We start from the raw sequence: 19,105 nt of genomic DNA, 5'->3' as shown, positions 1-19,105 counted from the left end.
CACCACATGGAGGAACGCCGCCCCTCTATGTTACCAGGCAGTACTAGGTGGTAGATGACTCTCATCAACCGGTGAAATACCACTTCCTTGCTTATTGGAGGCTTGAAGTGGTGGAACCCATGTTTAGTCTCTAGAGCTAAGTTCCGGCCAACCCTTCCCTATCTCTTCCATCATGCAGTATGATTGATGATTTTTGAGGTTATGATGAATGTCGTGGCGAGATCCAATATTCCTTACATTTCGAGGGTACAGCTCTAAAACGGTGTTCGCAGGCTGGCCGCTAGTTAGTACACCGGACTGAACCTATTGGTAACTCTCTAGGAAGCTTCCGGATCAGCTAGTGTATAATCTTGCTACCTCTACTCTGCCAGATAGTGACTGGAGGGAGTCCGAGTAGTGTGTATGCGGGGAGCATTGTCGTGGCCACGTTATGTCAAGGATCTGGGTATATTCTTACCACATGTACGCCATATCCAAAAATTTCATTACTTCATACAGCATGTCCCACCCACTTTTTCTTACTATTGAATAACCCATGAATTGTCAAAATAATAGAGCAAGCTTATCTGCGAAAAGATCTAAACCTACCAAGGACTTCCTAATTCATTTCACAAATATACGTGGTCTCAATTCTAATCTCAACGATGTCCATTTCCACTTGCAGTCTTCCAAACCCCATGTGCTTTTTCTGACTGAATCTCAGTTATCAGTTGATTCAACTACTGCTCATCTCAGATGTCCAAATTATTTGCTGTATGATTCCTTTCGCATCAAAGGTGGTACTTGTGCATATTTCCATTCTGATATTCCCTGTCAGAGACTTGGCAATTTGGAATCTCCTCTCTTTGATCTTCTCTGGCTTAAAATCTCTCTACCCCATTGTGTAAAATTCATCTGTTGCCTCTACCGTTCTCCCAACTCCACTAATCACTTGGAGCTCTTTGAATTCCTCTCCTTGCAACTTGACTTTCTCCAGTCCAACTTTCCTAACAGTGAGGTAATTTTCCTTGGTGATTTTAACGTTCACAACTCCAGCTGGCTTCCGTTTTCTAGTCACACCGACCCAGCAGGTCGAGATGCTGAGGTGTTTGCAATTACTAATGACCTAGCACAGATTGTTCATTTACCTACAAGAATACCGGACAATCCTAATCATACAGCCAATACACTTGATCTTTTTCTCACAAACAACCCTTCTAAGTACAAGGTTGAAGTGAGAGGTCCTTTAGGCACTTCAGATCACAACTTGGTGATTGCCTCTTCTCCAATGGAACCTTTATCTCATGGCTATTCCCAACCTCGTATTGTTTGGCATTACAAGAATGCAAAATGGGATGACCTGCGAGACTTCTTTTCTTCTTTTCCTTGGTCTGATTACTGTTTCAAAACTTCTGATATCAACGTTTGCTCAGATCGTGTCAGTGAAATTATTCTTGCAGGAATGGAATCCTTTATCCCACACTCCACTTTAAAATCTCGTCCTTTATCTAAACCTTGGTTTTCCAATAAATGTGCTAAGGCTGTCCAAGAGAAGAACGTTGCATATCGTAATTGGCTTGTTTCTAATTCTTCAGTTTCATTTTCTGCCTACACCAAAGCTCGCAACAATTGTAAAGCAGTTATTAATCAGTCCAAACTAGAGTTTGAACAGGCTAAGAGTAGAAAACTTGCTTCTTGCCCTAATGGTAGCCGAACATTCTGGTCTCTTGCCAAAGCTATTGGCCGCAACTTTTGCCCATCTCTGCTCCCACCTCTGTCCAAACCAGATGGTTCTGTTGTCACTTCAGCCAAGGATAAAGCTGACCTGCTAGCATCCCATTTTTCTTTGAGCTCATGTATTAATGATCTTGGTAAAACACCTCCCACCATTCCTAACACGCTCCATTCAATGCCTCCTGTGGTCTTCCGTCAAAAGGATATCAGAAGGATTTTGATGAATCTTGATGCTAAGAAAGCTCCAGGTCCTGATGGTATTTCTCCACTTGTTCTCAAAACCTGTGCTCCTGAACTTACTCCTATTCTTTGCCGCCTTTTTTCACTTTCTTATTCCAAAGGTGTTTTTCCTTCTTCTTGGAAATTTGCTCATATCCAGCCAGTTCCTAAAAAGGGTGACAAATCCCTCCCATCCAATTATCGTCCCATTGCAATTACTTCTACTCTTTCTAAAGTAATGGAGAAATCAATTAACCGCCAACTCTTAAACTACCTAGAAACCTTCCGTCTGATCAACGATCGCCAGTATGGATTCCGTCAGTGTCGATCCACTGGTGATATTCTGGCTTATGTTACCCATTTATGGACAAATTCAATGGAAAAGTTTGGTGAAACACAAGCAGTTGCTCTTGACACCTCAAAGGCTTTTGGTAGTGTTTGGCATAAAGGTCTTCTAAACAAGCTTCCATCTTATGGTTTGTCAAATGTTTTTTGTAATTGGTTATCCAGTCTTCTCTCAGACCACTCGCTGAGGATGATGGTAGTTGGCTCTCTGTTTTCTAATTTCTCCACTAATGCCGGTGTCCCCTTAGGTTCAGTTCTTTTCCTCTTGTATATCAATGACCTTCTTCCATTGACTGGAAATCCTATCCATAGTTTTGCCAATGATAGCACATTGCATTCAACTTTCCATTTTGAGAAACCTTGTCCAGCTCAATCAGCTTCAAGTTCTCGAAAATCTGCTGCCAATTCCTTAAATGCCGATCTTCAGGTAATTCTCCAGTGGGGCAAAGACAACTTAGTTGATTTCAACCCTTCTAAAACTCAATCTTGTCTTATATCTCGCAAAAAGTATTCTTCTGCTCCTATGCTTATCTTTAGTGACATTCCGATTTCTAGGCAAAATGATATATCTCTTTTGGGGATTACCCTGACTTCTAATCTCTCTTGGCACAAGCACATTACAAATATTGTTTCCTCTGCATCTAAAAAACTTGGTTTTCTCTTTCGCTCTCGGCGTTACTTTTCTCCCAAACTGCTGCTCACTCTGTATAAATCGCAAATCCACCCTGCCATGGAATATTGTTCCCACATCTGGGGTGGTGCCCTCAAAACCTCTCTCAGGCTTCTTGATTCCATTCAGAAGAGGGCAGTTAGGTTAATTAATGATTCATCTCTAACAGAGTCTCTCCACTCGCTTTCTCATAGACGCACTGTTTCTGCTGCATGCCTCTTCTACAGATACTTCCATGGGCACTGTTCTTCTGAATTGGCTTCTATAATTCCCGCTCTCTCTTTCAAAACAGTCCGAACACGTGCCGCCACCAGCCAACATCCATTTACTGTCCAACTTCAAACCCACAGAACCAACTTTTCATCTTCCTCATTTATTCATTCAACTGCCATTTTCTGGAACAACCTTCCTTCATACGTATTTCCTGAAAATTACAATCTACAGAAGTTCAAGTCCAATATCAACAAATATCTTCTTTCGTCTTCTCAAGCTCCAACCCAAGCACGGTACTAAGTACTATAGGTTATAATACCTCTCGTGTTTGGGGTTCTCATAAAAAAAAAAAAAAAAAAAAAGTTTATCTTAAAAGGGGAAAAAAAACGAAAAAATGTTCTTGTATCACCCATTTTAATATTTGTATAAAACTGAAATCACATTAAAACTTTGGATTATGAACAAAACTGATTTATATTTGAAATCAGCACAAAAAAGAAAAAGTCCTTTCAAATTCACTTTGATATGTGTGGCAGAAAATAAGTATTCTTGTTTTTATCTGTGTGTGTGTGTTACTAATGATTTCTGAGTTCCTAATGATTTAAAACAGCATAATGAAATAAATATAACAAACAACTAAAACCAAGAAATTTATTTGGAAACAAAACTGGGATCAAGGTAGGTGCGATTATGGAAAGTATGATTCTACAAGACAAGGCACTCATTAAGTTTTTCTGTCAGTAAGGAAATGTAATAGTTTAATTGAGACAGTAGTGTCCTGTTAAAGAACTCAGAAGTGGACTATGTTTCTTGTTTGCCATTTTGGTGCTTGTTTGCCAGTTTGAAACAAAATATTGTTTCAAATCAGCAAATGAGTCCCAGATTAGCTGTAGTGGGAATGTTGTTCCCAAAAACAAATGTTGATCTGGTCTGTGAGGCAGCTGATCAGCTGACTGTAAACAAATCAACATAGAAGGTGGTGGTGCATGACAAGCTATTGTCCAACTCAATGCCAAAGCTAACACTTATGCATTAGGCAACACAGTGACAATCGCAAGGCAGAATGCAGTGGTCCCACCGGAGGTAGTTATTGTCAGTGATTCTGTCATGGAAATGGGTAATATATTGTGCAAGAAGGATGGGTGGAATAGGATTAGGAGTATGTCTGCCAGAGGCAAAAGTAGATGATGTTGTAGAGCAGATATTATCTTTTAAGGGCACAAAAGGTGTACAACATGTACAACAAATATTGTTTTACACGTTGGCACTGATGATATTAAGAGTAGGATGATCTGAGGACTTAACTATTGTTCTCCCAACTCCACTAATTGACTTCCTTTCTTTGAAACCTGATTTTCTCTACCGTGCAATTGCTAACAGTGAAGTATTCTGATTTTAATGTTCACAACTCCAGATGTCTGTCCACTGTCTGTCCGCTCTTGGAACAACTTAACAACACTAAAAATAGCACAAGATTTGAATTTTCTTTAATAATGCAACCCTTCAACCAGTACTTGACAATCATCCCTTTATTAAGGTCTGTCAGATCATATCCCTTGCCCACATTGTATGCACTGCATGCCAAAAACCTATAATATCACATTTAACAGTTCTTATCACATGTGCCATTAGGCAGGGAGGAAAGGCCAACTGTTAAAACTTGGGAGTGATCATAATGATTTGAGTCGACAGCGTGTACCTATAGATCAAAATCAGCTCCACTTTAAGTGGAGACAGAATTTCCAAACGTCATCTCAATACAGCTACTGACTGAATGCAGCAACTATACTTTTGAACTGTATGTGATAAAGTTAGAAATAGAAAAGTTTTCCTTTCTTGCACTCTCCCAATCATATAATATATACAGACTCTCCAAGTGAAGAGTAAACAACTCATCATGAAGTGCAATAACTGCATTACAGAACAATACCAATTCTATTCATCCTATCTCGAAAAAAAAAATATATATATATATATATATATATTGATGCAAAAAATGCTAGACAAAAATGCATGAAATGGTTAATTTTTGTTTGATTCCAGCCCACTTGGGGATATCTGGAAATGAATATGCAGATCAGGCTGCAAAACATTGAACAAAAACTGATATGCCACAAATGATTTGGTTATCCAGTTTTCTCTCTTATCACTCACTGAGGGTGATGGTAGGTGGCTCTCTGTCTTCTAACTTCTCCACTAATGCTGGTGTCCCCCAAGGTTCAGTTCTTTCCCCCACTCTTTTCCTCTTGTATATTAATGACCTTCTTCCATTGACTGGAAATCCTATCCGGAGTTTTGCCGATGATAGCACATTGCATTCCACTTTCCATTTTGAGAAACCTTGCCCTGCTCAATCAGCTTCAGCTTCTCGAATATCTGCTACAAATTCATTAAATGCCGATCTCCAGGTAATTCTCCAGTGGTGCAAAGACACTTAGTTGATTTCAATCCTTCTAAAATTCAGTCTTGTCTTATATCTCACAAAAAGGATTCTTCTGCTCATATGCTTATCTTTGGTGACACTCCGATTTCTAGGCAAAATGATATATCTCTTTTGGGGATTACCCTGACTTCTAATCTCTCTTGGCACAAGCACATTACAAATATTGCTTCTTCTGCATCTAAAAAACTTGGTTTTCTCTTTTGCTCTCGGCATTACTTTTCTTCCAAACAGCTGTTCACTCTGTACAAATCGCAAATCCGCCCTACCGTGGAATATTGTTCCCACATCTGGGGTGGTGCTCCCAAAACCTCTCTCAGGCTTCTTGATTCTGTTCAGAAGAGGGCAGTTAGGTTAATTAATGATTCATCTCTAACAGAGTCTCTCCACTCGCTGTCTCATATACATACTGTTTCTGCTGCATGCCTCTTCTACAGATACTTCCATGGGCACTGTTCTTCTGAATTGGCTTCTATAATTCCTGCTGTCTCTTTCAAAATAGTCCGTACACGTATCGCCACCAGCCGACATCCATTTACTGTCCAACATCAAACTCACAAAACCAACTTTTCATCTTCCTCGTTTATTGATTCAATTGCTGTTTTCTGGAACAACCTTCTTTCATACGTATTTTCTGAAAATTAAAGTCTACAAAAGTGCAAGTCTAATGTCAACAAATATCTCCTTTCGTCTTCTCAACCTCCAACCCAAGCACGGTACTAAGTACTATAGGTTCTAATACCTGTTATGTTTGGGGTTTTCATAAAAAAAAAAAAAAAAAAAAAAATAGTCCAATTCACTAATTACACATTATATAGATAAATTCTGTTGTATAAACTGCATGTAAAACCCAATGGATATAAATATGACAGACCCACACAAACAACAACAAACTACGGAAAAAAAAAACACAAAAACCTTGCCTGTGGAAGTTGACTGCCTGGCTAAATAGGAAAGTTGAAATTATTCTTGCCAGGAACATTTAGGCTATACTTGCCTAAATATCTCTATACCATACTTGCCTAAATGCATCTCTTTTTACTCCTCACTAGGGAAGATCTACCTCAATGTCAACACTTACTCTATATGCTCAATAAAACATATTCTCAGAGGGTGCATTTATCTAAAAAAAAAAAAAATTTTTTTTTTTTAGATAAATGATAGGTGAAGATGCAGATTTAACAATATAACAGAAATCTTATGTTTCTGAAGAGAATTTGTGTCTATATTTGTTTCTAACTGCCATTTATAAATTTATCCAGCCTTAAGCTCACACAGTAGTACTGATTAAGAAACCATGAAAGACGCAATATAGCCTTAGTAGCCCTTGTGCTAATAAAAATTTAACAACAGCCACCGCATATGGCAAAGTTATTCAGGTAAAAACAATATTAGTAAATTTAGGCCAATTCATGGATAACAATGTCATTTCTAAAGTGGGCATATGCCGAAGCCTGTTGATGGAGTGAACAAATGACTGCATTACACACATTATTATACTCTGAAGTATTATTTAACTTTTGTAAATTTCAACCTTGATTTTATTTTTGGAAGGCAATTTTTTAGTGTTGTAAGAGTGGAAATTATATTTGTTGTTATTAGCGATATCATCTAGACACTATTGTGACTTATTTTATAGGAGATCTTCAGAATGGGGAAGAGATTCTTGAATGGCTGATAAAGCAGAAAGATCCCTCTAGTGATATGATTGAAGATATGGATGGAGATGAATTAGAAGAACTAATTGATAGTGCTGAATTCTTAGCAGTATTATTCTGTGAGTTTTGATTCTTAAAATAGGTATTTATTGTTAGTGTTTGTAAACCTGAACAAGTTATTTATAAATATCTGATGAATTTCAAAAAAAAAAAATGTAGGTGTTTCTCTAATGGAGGATAAATTTTTAATGTTGATATACGTTTTTTCTTAAATAACACTAGCTAATAAAAAATATTTTTGTCATAACTCCGCAATGAAAATATAATTCTGTAGGAAATAATCGCTCTGATTCCAAAAATCACCATAAAAAGTCTCTATCACGTCTACATCAAAAGATGTACCAATGTTTAATGTTAAAAAGGGATATATACATATAATTCAAGTTTGTAATAGTAAAAGTGTAAAAAAAAATTATACTTTCTCTATAACTCATTTAAATTCAGAAAAAATATCATAAATCATTGCAAAATACTTAAACTTCAATAATATATAATCAGTATACCTGTAATTATCCTTAAAAATGTTTTCTCCTAAGGGTATTCTTTTATACTCTTGTATTCCTGCTTAATCTCCCTCACAAGGAACCAGCAGTAATCCTCCATCATTATAGGATCCCAGTGACCTTGTTACTGCTCTTCCATTGTGGAAAAATCTTGATGAAACCACTCCCCTTGTTCATCACTCATCTCCAAATTTTGGGAAAAATATATAGTGACCTTGTTACTGCTCTTCCATTGTGGAAAAATCTTGATGAAACCAGTTCCCTTGTTCATCACTCAAATCTCCCAAATTTTGGGGAAAATATTTGAGATGTGAATGAAGAAATTGAATTTTAAACAACATTCGACAGCCCGTGTTTTCATAGCACTTGAGTAAATTACACACCAAAATTTCATAGTTTTCTTCTTCCCTATTACCCAGTAAACCATGTACTACCACCTTAAATGATTGCTAATCTATCAATTCAACCTCCTTTAACTGGGTTTCGAGCAAATCATGTTTCAGGAGTTTCCTAATTTAGGGTCCTATGAAAATTCCTTCCTTAAGTTTGGCATATGTTAAATTAGAAAACACACTTCTCAAGTATGCAAATCCATTACCTTCTTTATCTAGTCCCTTCATGAAATTTTTCATCAATCCAAGTTTGATGTGCAGGAGTGGAAGAAGAACCCTTGTTTGATTGCACTAAAGGAATATATTTTACATTACATTGTCCTGGTATGAACTTGTCCTGTTTGTCCCGATGTTGCACAACATAATGTTTTTCTGTCACACAGCTGTCCCACTAACACAAAAACGACAATATTTTGTGAACACCCACTGCAAACCAACAAGCAAACCAATAACCTTAAGATCACTGCATATTCCAACCATAATCCTGGTATTTTATAGCATGTAGAACCCTAGACATGCTTTCATGACTTTCTTTAAGTTCAACTGAATGAAACACAAGAACTGATGGAAATTCATTGTCATTATGAAGCAAAACTGCTTTTAAACTTAATTTTGAGGCACCTATGAATAAACACCATTCATTTGACTTATGACACCTGGTTCTTTCAGAAGTCCAATAATGTCTTTGCAAAAACATATACTGTCCTCCATAGAAAAATATTTCGAAAACTTTTCATGTCTTTTTTGAAACGATGAAATCTTTGTTCCTGCTGCGAGTATATATTCCACTGCTGTAACCTAGAACCTAACGGTTCAGCTTGTTCTTTCAGCAAGTGCAAGTAGTGTAAGTCTCGAACCAAATCATTCAACTCATCTTGTTTGATTAAATGTACCTCACTACCTGAACTTATTAGTGGATAGTCGACATCTTGTGTAGTGGTAGGAGGCCCTTCGAGAGTAGAAGGGCCTCAGCCTCCTACTCTCGAGGGGCTGTTTATGTTTGGAGAATAGATTCACAACCCAATGAACATGTCATGATCAGTTAATACGGTACTTGGAAAAGCTTGGCACAGCCTACAAAAATCTTCACCAAAAACGCTGTATGCTCTCTTCAACTTGTAAATTGTTGCATTGGAATTTGAATCTAAGAACCATAGGTAGAAGTCTGATTATGTTTAACACAAGAAAACCGATGCCACAATCGATTGCTAAAATTAAGAGAATTAGTTTATATTTGTTAAAATAAATCAGTATGTCATACATTACTGGCTAGATTATGCAAAATTGGCATATTTTGGTAAAACGTAACTCCCTCTATATTTAATAACTGTGACGTGATGCAAAAATATCATGGTTATTTTCAAAATCTGCGCATAAAAATTGATTAAAAAACAGCATTTAAGTTCTTGGAGGTAAAAATCGGGTTAGCTAGTGTAAATTATTGAATTATAAAATGTATAGTATAGTGTAGATACTAAATTATACCTACACTCTCTTCTTGTACTTGTTCTGCTTTTAAGTCACAGAATGGCCATCATTGTATGGTTTGCTTACCAGCGTGTTTCGTATAATTTACTTTTCTTTTTCTTTTTTTTTTTTTTTTTTTTATTCCATTGTGAATTTCATCTTTTACACCCTTCTTCCTGCAAATTCTCAGAATAAATTTGGATAAGTATATAATTTTTTTTTTTCAAAAATATGGAAATTAATTCAATGAAAATGAAAAGCCTCATTTTAACTCAGAATCTTGTAACTGATTGAAGTACATTGCTGTTCCTAGTTTCTCTTAGTTTTTTTAGAAACTCCAAAGCATATTTTGAAATATTTTTTTATATTCTATTAACCCTTTCAGTAGTGAGTTTGCAGAACATGTGTGGGATTAATACAGTGAGTTAATCACTAGGGGCTGGCTTTCTGGAGTGAGTTTGTTTCTGGAATTTTGAAATTTTGTAAAAGTGAAAATGTTATATGTACAGTTTTAAAAATTAGTTTGTACATACTTAGTTTTACTTGATTGTCCAATATTAGGATGAAATTATTGTTAAAAATCAAATCAATTTAGATAAAATAAAACCCCATTTTTAACTTTTTTTTTTAATTCAGTAATATTCCCTATATCTATTTATTTTTTTTTAACTTGATTCAACTTAAATTTTGGATAATTCCAGAGAATGTTTTCAATTTTGGGCAGTTATTATTGTTATTTTCTTTCATTATTATGCTTCCTCCCACACTCCTTTATATGTTTAAGTATTTAATTTACAGTATTAAATTTAAAAGTTGAGTGATTATATTTTCTGTGAATAGCTAAGTTGAAGGCTCAGAAAAGCTGACTTAGATGAGTTCTTAATATTTTTAGAAAGAGCAGTGCTAATAAAAACTAATCACAAAGAAAGAATAGTATTGTTTGGATATTTAAATATGAGTGTAGGAAATGACAACTACAGATATTTTAGGAAGATTTGGAGTAAATGGTAAACTTAATAACAATAATGAACAAAGGATACTAGAATTATGTGCAAGCCATTAATTACAAGCAGTATTTCAGCATGAAGATAGCCAACAGTTTCTGGAAGGAGCATAATAGGGGGAAAAAATCTTAATTCATCATTACAGAAGAGGATTTTTAATAACTAGCTCAAGGTACAAGAGTATATAAACAACTTAAAATTGGAAATTGTCATGTATAATTATCTTTTATGAAATTAAAAATGATAATTAATGCTAAAAATGAGAGAGAGAGAGAAAGTTAAAATGAAAAATAATCAGATAGCTGTCAGATATTCCCGCACCCATTAAATATAGCAACCTTCTTGCTTAAAAGTTAATGGCATTACTGATCCAGTGAGACCAGGTGAAGAATAGCAAAATATCTTTTGCAACTTTTGCTGACGGTAACGTCAGCAAAAGTTGCAAAAGATATATGTGAGGAAAAGTTCTATAAAGACAGGAAATCAGAAAACTACAGTGAACCCAAGAATTTAAAGAGCTTTTTAGAGAAAATAAAAAAGAAGTTATAAGAAAGTTTGACAAATAAAATCTAATAAATCATTATTGGAATATAAAGGAAAATGCAAAGGACTCCAAAGAAAAAATTTTTATGAAAAACCAGTATCAGGAAGGTAGAAAAATGTTCTGGCATTTAGTTCAACCACTTAGAACAGAATAAAAACCATAACTAAGTAACTAAATATAATGTGCACAAAATTAATATAGAAGTATATTTTAGAAGTATGGAATAAATACTTTGAATTACTAAGAAAAGTTGCTAAGGACACTGAGCCCATGACTCTTCCACGATTCCAGTGATTCTGTGACCATTTCAGCCTCTATTATTGAAATAGAAATGTCCATGGAAAATATCAAATATGGAAAGGCAATAGATGTGGATGAAATTGGCCCAAAATTTTGTAAGCTGGAAGAAAAATAGTGTCATGTGGGTTACATCCAGTGGTGAGCTGTGAATATTTTAACAATGGGCTCACAGTTTTTCTGACTTTTTGATGTGAAACATCCTTGGGGATTCCCGCCGCGGATGATGCCACGGAAGTGAAGTCATCACACTACTAGTCTGCATTGGCACTACTAGTCTGCACTGAGCACTCACTAATAGTGTGATCAGAGTGCATGACATTTCTTTTGTGACCAGTATGATATCTCGAGTTAGCCTAGTCATCATGCTTCCCCTCTTTACGATGATACCTGGATACGATAGTATCTCGAGTTTTAACTTTTTAGAATTTTTTAATAGTATGTCGTCACACTCATACTTCCTGAAGTAAGTATGACTGCAACAGAACAAATATTTGTAAACAATTTATTTTTTCATCTCGCATTTTCGTAACATTCCATCATTAGGTTCCCCGAACAGCTGCATATGTCGTTTCAACTACAAGGTCAGTACTTCAGTTGACTATGTTTTTCTAGACATTTAGATATGTTGCAATCGCAGGTACACATCAATTACTTTAGTTATCATAAATCCATTCTATCTTGTCTTCCAAAAATTATAAAAATTTGCAAATGTTCAATAAAATATTTACAATACAAAAGCTCTTATTTATTTTGTAATCAATATACAAATCAAAATACCTAAAAGAAAGGCAAAGGATTCACATAAAACGATCTACTGCACGTGCTCGGTACAGGTGCCACTTTTTTATTTGTCACTCGTTTTTTTTTTTTTTTTTAACAACTAGAGGCTTTAACCCTAAACTATACTGCAACTAGGGAAATATAATGGATACATTTTTTTTTTTTTCATGATAAAATTTTAATATTGCGAATAAAAAAATAACACAAAACATTCTACAATATAAAAACAAATATTACATAAAACACAAACTCTTCTAGAAAAGATACACAATACTCACAGATTACATAAGAAAATTATTATACAAATATTCAAGAAAAATTTATTCTAAAAATTGCCATATACAATTTACTTCTTTATTAATATTTGTTGTCGATCTTCTGCTTTGCTCAATAGCTGAGCGATGATTACAAACGAATAATTTGACATAACAATCCGGATCAAATTGAAGCAGTGGTTTTCCATTTAGATGTATGGTCATCGTAATCTGCAATGTGTTTAATTGTCAACATTATTCATTCATTTATACAATATTCATTACGCTGAAAGCACTGCCAACCGCAATGGTTTCAAAGGTATTTCTGACTTTCTTAATTGAAGAGGGAATTTCACTCGATTTTAAAGATAAACTGTCTTTTACAAAATCTCTAAATCATTAATTTTTTTTTAATATTTTATCAGAAAACTTAAATTTCTTATTCGTTTCACACCATCTTGCGATGGAGACAAAAGTTCTTTCATATTCCACAATTCCTCATCGTCAATAGTATCATTATTTTCTTTATTTAATTTAAAATTACTGTTTTGCATTAATAACTTATCCTTAATAACATGTCACGAGGTAATTTTTTAAATGTGTTCTTACTTTCGATTCCTTCAAATTCTTTCAACTTCAACATGCTTTCAATTTTAGCTTCATAATTTCCTTCAGAATTTTTCAAATTAGGGATAGCATTGATAGTTAGAATAATTAATTTATCTGCTTTTACCATAGTGATTCTGTAAAGCTTCTGAAAGGTAAGAGAGCTCCTGCAAGATGTCAATCATTAGTGCTATATCTTTAAGAAATTCCAGATTGAAAAGTCAGTTTAATAATCCAGAATATTTAATTAACTTTCTGATTCAAAATGTTTGCACAAAGCAGGATAATTCCTCCAACCCTCAATTGCTGTTCATAAGCTAAAAGCTGCCCATTGTGATCCGAACACACGACCGATCTTTATAGTTTCCACATCAAGTTAAACATCCTTAACTCGTGCTGGTTTTTTGGAGATTGGCAATTATTATTTTTTTTAATTATTGTCTGTATGCCATTATATTTTGGAACATTTTCTTCGCAGTGAAAGCCTCGATACGGTTTACAAATCTGCCAACATTTCATCTTGGGAAAGTTTACTTAATATCTTAGTTGTAGTAGAGAAAGGCAATGTGCTAAAGTTATGGAAAACAAAGGGCTAACGGAACAGAAATCACTATCATGGTGACCAAAGAAGGGAGTTAAGATAAAAAGAAGTGATAAGAATTACTAAATTCTGTTCATCCTGTGACCTCAGCACCTTCATCCAGGGCCAGCCGCTGAAATCAAAGGAGGAAACGGCAATAAGTAGGTAAAGCCTCTGTTTCTGACACGAAATATATGCAGCACTTGGTACAGGTGAAAAGTAGGTAAAGTAAGTTAGGGTTAAATTTTAAATTTAAATATAAATCATAGAGCATGTGTATATTTCATGGCTGACCCAACAGAGGCTGGAAGTAAAGATTAAAAAATAATAAAAAGAAAGAAATAGGATAACATACTGGGGTCATGACAATCTGTACTGCAGTGGAGTAATAAAAAGCTTCAGCTGAATGTGAGCTAATGTATATATGGTTTAAGCTGGCAAATAAGGCACTGAGGTCATGGGATGAACAGCATTAAGTAATTCTTAGTAATTCTTTTTATCTTAGCTCCCTTCTTTGTTCACCCTGATAGCGATTTCTATTCCGTTAGCCCTTTGTTCTCTATAACGTTAGTGCAGTGCCTTTCTGTACTACAAACTTATGTAGCCATTATAGTCGTTGGGTACTTTCTGCATATAGCAGTTTCCCAGGTCCATAATCCATTATTAATAATATTTTAATCTGTAGCTTTCTTATAAAAAAATATATATATATATATATATAGAGAGAGAGAGAGAGAGAGAGAGAGAGAGAGAGTTTTTTTTTTTTTTTTTTAATGAAACCCCAAACAAGATAGGTATTAAAACCTATAGTACTTAGTACTGTGCATGGGTTGGATGTTGAGAAGATGAAAGAATATACTTGTTGACATTAGACTTGAACTTCTGTAAATTATAATTATCCGAAAATACATATGAAAGAAGGTTGTTTCAGAAAATGAAAGATGAAGGAATAAATGAGGGGAAAAAAAAGTTGGTTCTGTGAGTTTTAAGTTGGACCATAAGATGGAAGCTTATTTAGAAGACTTTTATGCCAAACAAATCAAAAGGCTTTGAAATGTTGAGAGCAACTGTTTAAATTTCACCAATCTTTTCCATTGAATTTGTCCAAAGATGGTTAACCAGTGGATCGACATTGATGGAATCATTGATCATATGGAAGGTTTCTAGATAGTTTAATAGTAAGAAGTTTAAGAGCAATATTAAAATATAATAATATGGTTTATGAACTAGAAACACTGCATATTTTGGCAAAAAGAACTAGAATTAGAAAGAACCCACTGACCATAATGGATATATAAGTTAGTTGAGAGGATGAGGATAGGAAATGAGCTATGAAACAGGAATAGTAAGATGGAGGGAAATAAGATGCAGCTGAAATTGACTGAGACTAAAGTTCGTTTCTTCATAGGTGCTGTTTTGGTTGTCCCAAGCTTTGATTCGGACACAAGCAGGGCTGATAGCAGCAACGTTGGCATAAGACCGCTAAAAGATTGTTTTTGTTGTGGAGCATTTAGGCTGCAGCAGATGACCTCATTGAGCATATCCTCTGAATTAGTACTGGCAAGTGTTATGTCTTCTGTCTTTTGAGTATCATTTTTTTCAGCATATCCTCTGTCGTCTTTTTTACTTTATGAATTTCAGATGAAGGGTTATTATGCCTAGAGATACAGCTCTGGGAAGAAAGGTTTGTACTATTATGCAAAGGCTTAGCAATTTTTTTCTGTTTGAGTGGGATAAAACTTTCTTGAGCTTGTGGTGTGTATCTCTTTTTTGATGAAATCTTCACTGGGAACTGTTCGTTACGCATGGTTATGAGGATTTTCTCTGGCTCAAGTGTGACAATACCATCAGTGACCAGTTGTTAACTGTTAACTTTTTGTTGAGATCACATCTGAATCTTGATATTTATCCCATTGTTTTTACTTGCCATATGCTGTACTTCTAGGTCTCAGTGCATGTCCTGGTAGGTGATACAGATTCATGAAGAATTGCTTGAGCATGAATATCTCTCGAGGTAGATTTCTGCATTTTGCGCTTAAACTATTTGGTTTTTGTCAATCAAAACTGCTAGATTTTCTTAACCCACACCTTCATGTGTGGGGTTACCATAAAATTAAAGACACCAAAGCCATTGTAGGTCTGTAAAATCAGCACATAGATTACAAAAATAAAAATAAATAATAATAAGAGGACAAAAAAATATTCACAGCTTCCTGTGCTGTTTGAATTTTATCACCATGCTAAAACACGTGCATCACGTTGACTGGTCAATAAAGAAATAAAGAAATAATTAATGTTGCCTAATTAAGATAAAGTTTGATTAGGTACAAAACTGAAAAAAATTGACTGGTTATACTATTTTTGAAATACTACAATTTTGCAATAGATGGAAAAAAGACAAAAGTTTTACCTGCCTACTTCGAAAATTCTTAATTAATAATATACTACACTTGTGTAATTTTATATAATAGTTCTCACCTTGTATTACTGCTTATAATTTTATCTCTGATATAAAAAACAACCTCAGTCAACAAGTGTCTTGTTGTTCTATTTATTTATTATTATTATTATTTTTTTTTTTAATGTGTATTTTCTTTCCTGTACAAGGATGTGTTTATGGCCTGATTAAAATATTGTGCAGGCTGAAAAACCATTTAGCAAAATTGCCATCGTTTTGGTTATATCTCATATTGTGAATGCCTTCACAACGAGTTGCCATGGTATTGTACTATATGAGATATAACCAAAACGATGCCAATTTAATTAATTAAACTACTTTGGTAGATGGCTACGTTAAAATAATGCTTTTGCACTAACCTACACATTAGTCATTCTACCTCGTAGCATGAGGCCTTTGCCCTTAAATATTTTTTAGTCTGTATCACTGCACACCATCAGGCAACTCTCATATTGTGAAGTTATACTTCTTAACTGGGTTATCACCATTGCAACACCAGGGTACATGCCCACCCACCGAAGAGAAGCCAACAAGCTTTGAAACGGTGCCGTCTGGGTGGTGGTATCTGCTGAGAATAAATAACAGTAGTCTTCTCCACTGACGAAGTGTTATTTATTTGAGCTAGTACAATACCATGCAACTCGTTGTGAAGGCATTCACAATATGAGATATAACCAAAATGATGCCAATTTAATTAATTAATTTAACTACTTTGGTTGATGGCTACATTAAAATGATGCTTTTGCACTAACATGTATACATTTTTAATAATAAACTAGGGGGCTTGGCCCCCTGCTTGCTGCGCTCGCTTCTTTTGATAAAATAAAATACTTACAGAAACTTTCGACACTATGTGTTTGAGTTCCTCAGCTATGAATACATAAATACGTTACATATGGAAATCAAGAATGGTACCCCGTGGTCACGCTAGATAAACAAAGCGCGCACCAAGGTTTATCTAGCATGATCACCATAAAACAGAAGCTTGTTTTACCACAGTAAAACATGCTTCTGTTACATATTTTAGCATTTGTTACATAATACCACATAACCTGCATCCCTCTTCTCCAATTGGCTAAATGAATATCACTAGGAGGAAAATTATTTTAATGTATAGAAAGATATACATTATGTGAAAAACTAATAGAGGTAAATAACGTTTATTAGTTTTTCACATTGTACAATATTTATTTTATTTTTTGCAAAAAAGTGTATATAATGATATTATTTTTAGTGAAAGCCACAAAAAACATCTTGGTTTTAGGTAGGTCATGTAATTAAAAATTTTGAGAAATATTTGGATTTTTACCACATGCCAGCAGTTCCATTGCATACTTGCATTGAATCATCTTATATTCTTTACCACAAGAGCATGTGCAAACCTTGTGTTATAGTTTGAAATTGCTGATTTTAAAGAATCATCAATTTCAAACTGCAGTATAACATAAAATATTGAAAACAGTATGCAGTGAGGAAACATTAAGTTGTGCAACAAAACCTAAGAGCAGTTGAATAAAGCATGGCAGATGTATTGATTTTTAAAATGAAAAGGCATAAGTACCAATATGTGAATCAGACATTCTGTGAAAAGATGTATATTTATTGTTTTTTTTTTTTTTTTTTGTTAGTTGTTGTCGCATCAGCTTCTGTGGCCATAATGCACCTCCCAAGGTTTTTTGCAGTACTTTGATCCAAGCCCGAGGCGTGATTTGAACCCCCAACCTTTGGGTTGCCAGGCAGGCACTTTACCCACCCAGCTAGCCCGGTCGGCATATTTATTCTGTAATGTTACATATGTATACATTCTGTCAAAAGGCATTAAGTTAGAAGGAAATGCATGCCAACAGCAGTGGGAAAATAACACTTGTCTCCTTTGTTGTATAATGTGTAAACTCATACTGCATTGTTTGTAGTTGAACTTCTGGCAAAATACAACATTCCTCTGTGGTGGCATACAGGAAAAGGGTTTTGCTGCTTTTCACATCCTAAAGTTGAAGAATATTTGACAAAAAAGGAGGATATTATTGTAAATACAATGAGAATATTGAAATATTATGCCAATCCAGATTTCAGGCATGCTTAAGCAACTGGCAGCAGCATCACTACAATAAGGCTATTCACCTTGAAGGAAACTGCTCTGAAGGCAGTACATTCCGATATTGTGTAAGTAATCCTATTTTTGTGCTATTGAATCAGTTTTGAAACTTGTTTGGGTCCTCATATTATAGTATTTTAATTGAATCATTTTGATGTGAAATTTACTATTTATCATCTTGAAATTTCCTCCATTATAAAATATTACCTAACCAGAAAATATTTTCAGATGATCCTGATATAGAGGATTGTCCTGACTGTCAGGCAACTTTGGCTGACTTAGAAAACATTGATGATGATACTGACAGGCATGGAATATTATTTGTAAAGACAACAGATGACAGCATTGCAGCTGATTATGGCATCAGTAGTTTTCCTGCTCTGATCTACTTTGAAAATAATGTCCCAAGTATATACGAAGGTAATATATATTAGAACATATCATTCTGTACTATTTTTTAATTCTAGTGTAGAAGTTTATTGTTGACTGTTAACTCTCACTCTCTCAGAGATAGTGAGAGAGACAAACAACTGCCATCAACAGTTGTCTCCTGGCATTAAGCATTCTAGAACCAAAGCATTCCAGTAACTTTAAGCTTTTTTTGCTTTGCTGTTCTAGTTTGAGACATGATTTTAGTCTAAATGTGGTTTAAAAATACCACACAAACTAAGAATATGTTAACACTGCATTACTGCCAACATACTTTCAACTGATGGCAGTATGTATACACTATTATGTTCATACATAACACTTGACTTTCTAAATGCTTAGCTAAATACAAAAATAAGCTAACCTACATGATTA

General features: G+C 34.7%; 1 protein-coding gene across 1 annotated transcript in view; it reads left to right on the top strand.

Annotated features, from left to right (window-relative positions):
• The window catches only part of LOC150091328 (uncharacterized), a 693,262-nt gene that overhangs the window by 486,058 nt on the left and 188,099 nt on the right, over positions 1–19,105 (top strand). The window contains exons 25-26 of the mRNA XM_090375165.1: positions 7,240–7,377; positions 18,530–18,721. Of these exons, the coding sequence (XP_090231291.1) occupies positions 7,240–7,377; positions 18,530–18,721 (330 nt within the window). The remainder of the gene's footprint in view (positions 1–7,239; positions 7,378–18,529; positions 18,722–19,105) is intronic.

The sequence above is a fragment of the Mastigoproctus giganteus genome, chromosome 1 (genome assembly GCF_048544385.1).
Source record: "Mastigoproctus giganteus isolate SK-2022 chromosome 1, ASM4854438v1, whole genome shotgun sequence".
Taxonomy (NCBI): domain Eukaryota; kingdom Metazoa; phylum Arthropoda; class Arachnida; order Uropygi; family Thelyphonidae; genus Mastigoproctus; species Mastigoproctus giganteus.
The sequence above is the reverse complement of the archived record's forward strand: the minus strand, read 5'-3'. Positions and strand labels throughout refer to the sequence as shown.